At 40.7% G+C, this 11,458-nt stretch overlaps 1 protein-coding gene across 2 annotated transcripts in view; it reads right to left on the reverse strand.

Annotated features, from left to right (window-relative positions):
• The window catches only part of PHEX (phosphate regulating endopeptidase X-linked), a 176,973-nt gene that overhangs the window by 19,465 nt on the left and 146,050 nt on the right, over positions 1–11,458 (reverse strand). For both annotated transcript variants that reach the window (XM_006260602.4, XM_059720851.1), the window contains one exon: positions 4,024–4,078. In XM_006260602.4, coding sequence (XP_006260664.1) covers positions 4,024–4,078 — 55 coding nt within the window. The remainder of the gene's footprint in view (positions 1–4,023; positions 4,079–11,458) is intronic.

The raw sequence follows: 11,458 nt of genomic DNA on the forward strand, positions 1-11,458 counted from the left end.
CTTCCTACTGGTTTTTTTTTATATTATTGCCAACCTTCATTAAAGAAGGTAGGTTTAAAAGTATACACCCCAACAATGGAAGCATCAACTGATTGTGTGACAAATTTGTAATTTTGTAGCAGGCACAGTGATAATTATCCATACTGAATGCACAATATTGGGTTTGTTTTCCACATCTCAAGTCAAAGGGTAACATAAAGGCTTCTTCAGCTAAGGAAGAAAAAAGATTGGTACAAAAAGATTCTCATGAAACATTTGATAAGGTCAGAAGCCCACAAAATAGCTAGCATAAGGTATATCTCTTCTTTTTTAAGGATTTCTTAAGGCTTTAATCCAGCACTGTAAAGCCCCATGAGCTTCAGACCTCAGCTGTCCACATATACAGTAGGGGTTTGCAAAACAGGCCGTATTCAATTTAGATTCGGCCTGAATTGGGGAACAGTGAGTTGATTTGGATCTCTGTCCCAATTTGATTCAGCTGAATCTGAATCTGAAGATTCGATGCTGATTTGGAGAATCAGCGATTCGGTCACACACACAGCTTTAAATGTTTTTTTCTACATACCTTAAGGTACCAGACGCAGCTCGTGTAACACTGCGATGCTGGGACAGATGAAGTGTTCCACAGGAGTATGGGGGGAGGGGTCCCCCCGCACTTGGCGGTGGACCTGGAAGTGGACCAAAAATACTTCTGGCCCACTTCTGGGTCCACCCTTGAGCATGGGAGACTCCCCCCTGCACCCTCCTGGCTCAGTGATCAGCCACAGGGGGACCCCGGGTGCTCCCCCAGACTCAGGAGGCACAAGTCAACGAGCTAGGGGGCCAGAGGGAGGGTCCCCCATGCACTTTGTGGCAGACCCAGAAGTGAACTGGAACTGCTTCTGGTCCACTTCTGGGTCCACTGTTATGTGCACTGGGGACACTCCGGCCACACACACAGTCCTGTGGGACACTTCATCCACCCTACCATCTCAGCATTCATAAGCTGCCTGGTACCTTGAGGTATGTAGAAAAAACATTTAAAGCTGTGTCTATGTCCAAATCATTGAATCTCCCCGAGTTGATTCAAAGGGTTCTGATTCGATTCAGAGAGATTAAAGGGTCTCCTGATTCGATTTGGAGATTTGGCCACTGAATCGGCCTGAATCTCCGCCGAATCGAATCAGCGACCGAAGCTTCCCACAGCCCTGATATACAGTAGGGCTGTAGTTATAAGTGTCAGCGAGTAGAGCTTGCTCTCACCTCTAAGGCTGTTGGGCAAAAGGTAGACCACCACCTTCATTGTTTAGCTGAATGCAAGTGAGACTGAGCACACAGAAAGGATTAAGACTACAGGGACTTAGGTGCCTCTCAATCCCCCATCTGGATTTGTAGCAGGGTTTAGGCTGGAGTTAGGCACCAAAGTGATCACAATAGATTGCTTCACTTCTGAGGATGCTCAAAAGCCTAAGCCTAAGCACATAGGGAACTTTGTAGTCCAAACAGAGGCTCCTTCTGAACTTAAGTGCTTACTAAGTTTTCTGATTTGTGGAGCAGGGTCAATTCAGTTTGCTCTTTGTGACTTAAGTAACTTAGTTCCACCAATGCCCTGTTTAGTGCCCATGGGATTGATCTGACTTATTGTTACTACATAATCCTTGTCCTGGTAAAGGGATGAATGCAGAAGTCTTATCTAAATTCAGGATTTTTTCATCACACTTCAGCTCTAGAGGTACAAGCAGTATTAGAACACTTTTACGGAAAATCTGTTAGCTGCAGAGGTCTAATAATCTATCCGTCTTAGAATTCCCAACATTGCTATCACTGGCAGTGCTGAGATGGTATTTATAATGATGGAAGTTTTTGAGAATTTCCTTAAAGTAGCAAGAAATACAACTAAAACATGGAATATTTTTAAGGGTTATGAATCCTTCCTGTATCTAGCATGCAGGCTCTGCAGATATTAAATTCAATTTGAAATGAATATTAACACAATAAAAGTAATAAGCTAGTCATGTCTCTCACAAAAATGGTTACCATTTGATTATGGTAGGTAGAGATTCAATTTTGTTCTTTCTGATATACAGATACGCAGACCCCTAATTTAGGTTCTTATCATGCAAATAGGGAGCAGTCGATTTTATTGAGGCTCTATGGGAAATTGATACTATAAATGTTCAGTGCATATTTAACGTTTACATGATACATTTTCAGCAAGTGTCAATATTTATAACTTGATTTTTATTTTATGCCAGCGTTACATATGGTTTCTATTAAATGGAGTGACAGGATATCTAAAATATTTCAAGGACAAACCAATCTGTTATCTTATGTAAAAAAGATATATTTGTTTCCTAAATAACATTCTGATGATTATACAAGCAAACCTAATTTGTTTAAGTTAAGGTAACCTTTAAAGAACAGATAAAAGCAATAATCATTTGAAAACCTCACGGCTTTAGTATTAGGCCAGGAAACCAGTGCACAAAGAAATCTGCTCAAGGGAGCAGAGCTGGAGTGAGAAAGCTATTGCAGAAAGCAAGTTCACTAGAAAGGGCTTTCCTTTATTCCTCATTACAGCACCAAGAAACAATCACCTGGCTTATAAGAATTCACCTTGAACATGAATTTCTTTGTTCCTAAATGTAATGTTTATCTTTATACACACTGCCAAGTTTCCTCTTTAGAACCACACATCCAAACTGAAACATAACAAAATACAACATGTTTTATAAAGCTGAACAATGATAACGTATTAAGAACGTGTGTCAGGAGTAACTGGTCTTGTACAACAAGATAATTGACTGAAACAGTTGCCAGGATGCTGTCATTGCCACCTCCCACCCCATATATAAAAATATTGAATTGTGTAAATAAATGAGCATGCTTTCACTGAGCGTGATTAAAGGTGACCTGTTATTATTCCTCCTCAACTACAGCAGCACATGTCTAGAAAAGAGTTTAAGCAAATACTAAGCTTTAAACCCTTGAGTAATGCCACTGTTGACTACTCATGGGACTACTCCAAGGCCATGCCTACACTGCAAATTTACTATGCCCTGCAGCACTGCTCCAAGCACATTCCAGTGTTCTGTGCATGCATCTCCCAGACCAGAAACAATATAACTGAGTTCACATGGCACCAAATGCAGGCCAATAGGCAATGTCTATTAGCAATGCTAGTTATCCTGCCCTCTGTGCTGTTACATTGCTTCCTTTCCAGGAGATAGTGCATGTGGATCCATGTGGGTTTTGTGAGGACACTACTACCAGGGATGGTAAGTTTCTGGTGTACATGAAACCAAAATTAAGCAGATACTTAAGTGTTTTTCTCGATTAAGGCCCAGTATTCTAAGACATATTTTATGTCTGGATGGAACCCTAAGATGGACATTAAGTACTTCGGGCCTAATCCAAAACCCATTGAAAACCATGGGAAAACACCATAATGAGGCTGGAAGCAGGTCCATTGGGAATTGAAAATGTTAGTAGAAAAATAATAAAGACTACATTAACAATTCCCTAAATGCATCTCTGAGCTTGGCCACTGGGAGCAGTGCAGACAATGAGCACTGCTGAGGAAATTTGAAGTTTTTGCCTATTTTTCCTGATTTGCCGTTCTCATTTATTAGACTCCATACACACACTGCTTCATTCTGCTCATTGTTGTGTCCAGACACCCACACTCAGACAAGTATTTACAAATTCCTCTGATAAATCAATCAACAGTTTAAGACAATAGGAACATCCAGTTCCCCAAGAGACAGAGAAGTATCACACAAGATAGAACCTTCTGAGATCAGTCTTATTTTTCAGTAGACAAAGAAGCAGACAGAATAGCGCGTGCATGCGTGCGTGCACGTGCATGTCCCAAGGGCCTTCCTGCCTCTATTTTCCTTGGGCAATGCCCTACTGTATATATGCTTTTGGTCTGCCTTACCAGTGCATTCTCGCATTCCACGTTCTCTTTCTTTTCTCACATAAAATTTCATGCAACTTTTGTTACACATTTCCAACTTACTCAACATGTCTTTTCTTACTTACCTGGGATATTCTGTTCCCCAAAAGAAAGGTTTCTGGAGTTCTCCTGCTGGAAACCCTGTAAGAGCAAAAATACAAAAGCACTGAGGATCCATTCTTTCTGGACTGCTTCTATATTTAAATTAGGCAGTCATTGGATTAAAAAAAAGCATAAATAAAGCAGAATGTTTGGGCTAGAACTCAGGTTTGCCTAGTTCCCAGCTGAGTGCACAGCCTGTAGGCTGAAGTCATAGTTTGTGTGTGCACTTTCATGTAGTAGTAAGAGTTAACTCCCTTACTAAACAGTGATGTCATCCACAAGAAGAGGTCAGTCGAACATTTTGGGTCAGGGGTTGGTTGTTACAATAAAGGTTTAATAAGAACACAGAGTCTTCTTGCTTCTTTCTAAAATCCAGAATAACACATTTTTGGCCACCTGGCTTGTATTCCTGGCTGCACAGAAGTTCAGCTCCTGGTAGAGGGGTAGAAAACACATCCACTCAAAGTATATTAAAGGGGTTACTGCACCCACTTGGAAAAATGAAAGAGGTAGATTTGAATCCCTTCAGGACAAAGAGTGCCACAAACCCAGTCTCCTTCTTCCAAGGCATTATGGTCAGATACATGTACACAGCCATGCTAACTCTTTCACTTAGTTGGATATTCTGGTAAAATAGTCTTCAACTGAATATGGTAAGTGAAAATCTGTCTGTGAGTACCATGCCAAAGAGGTCAAACACAGTATCATAAATAATTCCTACAAATCATAAATACCAAGCAAATTCCTGAACTGTAGACAACATTCAACTGAACATACACAATTCACTTAATTGCTAGTGAGATACTTCTTTATCTAGGGTTCATCAGAGCCACTGTTTAACAGTGCACAACACTACTACAGAAAAAAGATTTCCACCCCCAAAAAATGGGTATAAATGAGACCATTTACATGTATACTGCTTAGCTATAGAGCTTTATGCCATTCTCTTCTTTTACAAGAATTGGCATATATGTAGAGAGAGAGTATTGTAGGAACATGTCAAGTCACAACTTTGTAGTGTATGAATGAATATGATCATTGTTAATGATAAACCAGTTTTTTCTGGATTATTCACTACATACCTATTTTCCACCATATTTTGCTTTCCAAAGAATAGACAGCTTTGCTTCAGTTGCTATGGTTCACTTGTAGAAACCATCTGATCATTGAAATCAAAACCAAAAGGTGTTCACATTTGATAATGAGTCTCTCTTATTTTTTAATTAATAAAAAGGGCACAGAATTTTCAGAGATGAGGTAAATTGTAAAGCAACATTTCCCTCATATGCCTTCTGAAGTCTTCTAAAAGATTACACTAGATGTAATTCATGTCAAGCAATGCAGTGAGCAGTATGCTCTCCTGGCCTGCCCATCTGCTCATTGCCTGCTGTTGCTCCCTTGCTGCCATGGCCACCTGTTTGAAGTTAGTTTATGAAAAGCAATTTTTTAAGACTTTTTTTCTGGCATCTTTTTAGGTTCCTCAGATGCCCTGTTGCTCAGATCATGCACTGTCTGCTTTTATCTACTGAAAAATATCTTTACGCAAGTACTGATAACAAGACTTTCATGATCTACTTCTTGCATCACAGCACACCTAGAAAAATAAGCATTCATTGGGGCAACCCAAATGTTGTTAAACAACTCACATTACTAGCCTCTCAAGTACCCTGATTACTCTACTCTTTGCACCATACGCAAATGCTAAGCATTGATGAGGTAGCAGGCTTTGTCTACAAAACCACTTGAATTTAGACAGTGGCAAATCAGACATTCTGTGTAGATCTGATCCAAAAACTACAAAGATCAATTGAAAGACTCACAAGACTGAGTTTTGGAACCTGACAACCTAGTCATAGTAAAGCATTTCTCCCCATTTCAGCTAAGTACAGACTTTCAGAAAGCCTGAGGTGGAAGTGGTCTAAGTTTTACACTTTACTCTAGGGTATAGGTTGTAGCTGTGTTGGCCTAAGGACATAGGCAGGCTAGGTTCTTTGGGTAAATCTGATATCTTTTATTAGACCAACTAAAATAGTTGGGAAAATTTTTCTTTGCAAGCTTTCAGGTACAAACCCCCTTTGTCAGGTTGAGGAAGCATCTGCAGTTGGTTTGTGCTCTCAGCCTTATCCAAAGAACCTTGACACACTTTACTCTAAGCACCCTAGGTTAGGTCGGGAGCAAACAGAATAGATGTCTGCCCTTCAGTGGCGGGGGAAGGCAGGGACACAGCTTGCCTGCACTGACTGAAGCCTACACTGACTGAAGGTTGGGAGCTCTCCTGCATGCCTCCTAGTTTTTGGTCACTTATACCAGTTTATACCTTCAAACTGTGACATGCAGTGCAAATTGCCTTGAATGGACCAGACCTGAGATCCACACAAGGGAGAGCTCACACTGAGGAGGGTGGATTTCAGGAATGTTTGTTATTTTGTGAAGATACAAAATTTTCCAGTCCTGCAGGACTGGTCCATGGTCTGAATCCAGATCATGGGCTGGATATGAAGTGCGGGGCAGAAATTTGGTGGCAACAGTGTTATTTGTTGTGGCCATCACCTCTCCCACCACCAAAGTTCTGGCCCCATGGCAGCCCTACAAGCTAGATGACATGGCTTCAATGCTCTGGATCCAGCCCACAGGGCTCCCCATGGATTCTGAAATTTGACAGCACGACAAGCAATGACAATGTTAATTATTGTGGCTCTAAGAGCTTCAACAACTAACACTACTTCTGCTTACCATGCTACCAAAATTTTAGACCTGTGGGCTGGATGACATGGCTCAACAGGCCAAAACCACCCTGTGGAACATATCTTGGTCGCCCCTGCTCTAGTATGTTTTTAAGACTAAAATTGGGTACAAAAATCATTTGCTAAGCCTGGGCCTCTTGCTTGCTTCCCAAGTTGTGCATCAAAGGGATGATCAAGGTACTCACAAAGTCGAAAATTATGCAAAACCCAAAGGATACCAAAGGATCATGTATAAGCACCTGGGGCTTAGGAAACCTGGGGCACTGATTTCTAGGTCTCAGGCTGACATTAGCCCCATCTCTGAGCCCATACAGAAAGGATGGCTTAGGTATGTCTACCGTGTGCCCCTGACCCTACCCATTTACTCCTACTTGCACAAGCCAGAGGCAGAAATCTTGAAAACAGCCCTGAGGGGAATCCCCTGGAGCATCTTCACTGCTTTATTTCCAGGTTTGACATTGGAGAGTAGGAGCAGGTGGATGCAGTGTGCTTGAGAGCAGGACTCCCCTGGATTGTAGGGAACCCAGAGTAGAACCTTAGAGACCAGATCCTGGTACAACAACCCAGCTCTGCTTGGTTAGCATGTCTAGGAGGAAATAGGAACTACCAATTGGCTCAGTTTGCAGTTGGTATCTCCCCAGAGGGTAGAGACTGAGCCAGGCTGTGTTCAAGCCTTTGTAGGACTCAATGCCAACACTGTGATTTTCCCCCCTCTCATTCAAACTTCCTTCTCTCACTCTCTCTCTCTTTTTTTGGGGGGGGGGGTGGGGGGGTGGGTGGGGAGTGATAGGGATGTAGCAATAAAAATGCTGCTAACTTGAATTAAACTTTTTCCACTCTTATCCTTGCTCTGTAGAAGGAAGCAATTTTTGTTATACCCAGGTGTCCTAGAGAACAACCTTCAAACACATTTGATATTGCTGCTCCTGCTGCCTTTCCATTAGCTATCTGCTGAACCCTCTTCTTGCTCAGAATATAATTCCAAAACATTTCCCAGTTTTGCAGGGAATGGAATACACCTGACCTACTTTTAAATTGTGTCGCTCTGAATTTCTTCTGAATCTGAAAAAAATAATAGCACCTTTGATCTGCATCAAGGAAAATTGCTTCATACATTTTAATTGTCATTACAACTTTCAACCTATCTCCCTACCAAGAAAGATGGCAGCATGATGAAGTATATTTCAAATGTTAAAACTCTGCACTCATATCATGGCCTCCCATCAGACTGCTTTACTATTAATGAATTCATTTGCCAATGAATTCATTAGACAAATGCTACTGACCGCATTTTGCAGATGGATAAACTGAGGGACAGGGAGATCGTATTACTTGTCCAAATAAGTAAAAATAATTATATTTAACTTGACTGTACATTGAAATTTAGCCTGAGCAGCAGTGTAATGACATGGTTGGGTGCCCAGGGCAGCTGCTACACAGGACAGCAGTGATTTCTGGTTGCTTCCACCACTGCTGGCACAATTGAGCCATTTTCTTTTTTGTACTCTCCCCACCCAACCCACGCAGTTAGGACCTGGTGTGGTTGCTCTGGTTACTCCCCGCTAGTTATGCCACTGATCCTGAATCAGAACAAGAGATGCAACCCACAGTAACATGAGAAAATTGGTTTTGGCTTTAAATCTTTGGCTCCATCTCCAATTTCTGTCTTGTATGATTTTTAATCTACTAGGACTGGAGTTAGCAAAACCACTTTTCAAATTACATGAGTGCCTCTTCCCTTCTGACTAATTGAATTGACTTCCTGAGAATAGCTTTTGAATGGATAGTTAACCTGGTATGTAGACAAGTGTGAGACAAATAAAATGGAGATCCTAAATACACATGCATGTTGTTCAGAATTGTATTAAGCAGATCTCTAATGCATGTCCATAAAGTCTGTACCTGTGTTGCCAATTTCATAGTGTGGACCCAAATTTTAAAGCTAAGAATTGGTAATAGATAGACAAAAGATTGTCACCCATTTTATCCTAGTGCAGATGTTGTATTCTCTCTAACTATTCCATTTTAAAATCATTATGTTTCTTCTTTCTACTAATGGAGATCTGGTGTTGCAGTAGGTGACATTCTTTCTTTTTGCGTTAGTACTCAGTAGTGTAATAATCAAGGTAAAATTAAAAACATTCAGAATTTGCCATTCTGGAATTTTTGGTGCTTCCTTAAACACATGATATTGTTTAATGAGGGTTGGAAATATCACGGCTGCAGATCATATTTTGAATCATTCTCTTAGGCATAAGTGGGAAAGAGCATTGTGCTGTGAGGGGCAGGAAATATGGTGAGGAGAACTACCAAATGCTCAAGGTAGAAGAAATGGCCATCAGTGCTTTATCCCTTACTGGAACAGAGATGTCTGTGATGGGTGAGAGAATGCTGGGGAGGTATGGGTATGCTTGGAAGACATGTTGCAGATCCAAAGATTTCTTGTCTAAAAAAAAGTCTAAAGATTTCTTGTTCATCCAAAACAGGACTAAGCTGAGCATATCTGCTATTCAAAACCCATGATTCAAAGAAGACAAATGCTTTGTCTCTAGATTCCTTGCAAGCAAGTTTTGTAACCATTTAAAATTTGGGTTGCTACAGTTAGTTACTTTGATTGATTGCCTTTTATATCTCTGCCTCTCGATTGGATGATCTTGAATTTCTGATGGGAATATAACATTTGTTTCCCATACAGCCTAGACACATGACACAAAGCCTTACCCCAGTGTAACTTATTAAAGCAGAGGTTCTCAAACAGGTCACCCCAGGAACCTGCCAGAGCTGCTGTGATGCCAGCACTGCTGCCACCATTACCACAAAATAGTTATGCCTTCAGTCCCTGACTGCAGTTCTGGTGCCTTTGACCAGGACTGTTCCTATCAGCACAGTGACAACTGCTCCCCCAGCCAAAGGAGGTCGGCCTGGACTATGTCAGAGATTGTTTTGCAGAGCTGTGCTGTACTCTGAACTTGCCTGGCCCAATATAAGTAGCACAGGAAGCCCTGATTTGTAAGAGAGGCTGAGAAGAGGGATCAGTGCTCCCCAAGCTCTCTCTGAGCTATTCATTTTAAAAGCAGTTTTTACATAAAAATCCCTTTCTTAAAAAATCATTTTAAGAGCTTTTATTTTAATTTAAGAGACACAACTAACTGGAAATCAAGACTGCAAGAAAAAAAAATATTTTCTCAGTGTTCCTCTATCACCATGGTTTTCAACCAGATTGCCACTAAATTCAGAAAACTTATGGAGAGGTTGCCTTGAATCTAAAAAAGTTGAGAAGCACTGTACTAGTGTTATCCTGGGGAAAGGAAAAGCTGTACTGATATAAGTTGCAACATATCATTGTCGTGTGTCTGCTTCTATTCAGGAGTGGTCCTCTGCTCAGTGCAAACAGACAATTACCATCTCACATGATTCAGAGTGGCAAGACACTATAAGTAGTACCTGCTGCAGCAGTGACCTTAGGAGAGCTGATCATCTGTTGCCTCCAGACAAATATAATTTCTATTAGGATATAAAACCCATGTGCATTACTGTTGTTTGTGTGTTGTGTATCCAGGACCATAATGAGCTCTATTCTTTACTTAAAAATCAGTTTACAAATATGCCAGTCAGTGAACCCTTAATTAAAAGTAAAGAGAATACAAACATAACAGTATCTAAGGAGAAGAGGCCATAGCCCCAATTTCTTCATTATTTCTCCAGCCCCTCAAACATTCGTTAGAGACAGCTCCTAAAAACATTGCCTTAAGAGGTAGTCTACTAACCCTTGTGAATGAAGGCCACTGAAAGGTTGAGTATGACCACCTCAGGTATATTTAAATTGTGAATACCATCTCAGCTAATAGGGAAGAGTTCTTCCCTGAAACTTTAAGCAGAGGTCTGAGAGTCATATGAAATACTGAGGGCCACCCTCCTGATTTCAGCAAATACCTCTGGCATCTAAAAAGGGGCTAGTTTCAGTGTAAATATCATGTTTGTTCTGCATCTTTCTTTGTTAACTTCTCCTTTGCCCACATAATTTGCAAGGCATGTTTACACTTGCATCCCACTCCTATGCAGTAGCAAATGCCACGCTAGATATAAACTCATTCAAAGAGAGCCATGTAGTTCCTGAGAACAGCCTTAAAAAAACAGTGAGCAATACTAGCCAAATTTCAAGGTCAAACACAAGCAGTACAAGAAGGTCAGTACTTATGATATAAAATACAATTGCTTCTATACCCATGACTGATTGGTTACATTTGACAGCTCTCAGCTTCGTGATATGGTTAGGCACAGTGAGTGTGAAATTCAACATCAATAAGTCTAGCCTCTCATTTTAGCCTTCTCTAATGTGCTGTGTCAGAGCAGCTGGGAAAGCTGAATGATGCTGAAATGTGAAAGGATTCAATATTAAAGCATAGGTAACAATAACAGCTCTCATTCTGTGTTGTCTAAACTTTAATATTATTCATACTACGCATTTGACAAAACTGGGGAGGTTTCTGCTTAAATGGACTTACGTGCTTTAGGGAATTAATCAGTTCAGTGAAATGGTGTGTTAAATGACTATTCAAGGGACCAGAAAAAAAGCAGTTGTTTAATGGGAGTGGTCTTCTATTAAAAGTGAAACAATCTACTTCTGAGACTAATTTGAAGACAAGGAATTGCCTAATAATTGCACCCATTTTAC

The sequence above is a fragment of the Alligator mississippiensis genome, chromosome 1, assembly GCF_030867095.1.
Source record: "Alligator mississippiensis isolate rAllMis1 chromosome 1, rAllMis1, whole genome shotgun sequence".
Lineage (NCBI taxonomy): Eukaryota > Metazoa > Chordata > Crocodylia > Alligatoridae > Alligator > Alligator mississippiensis.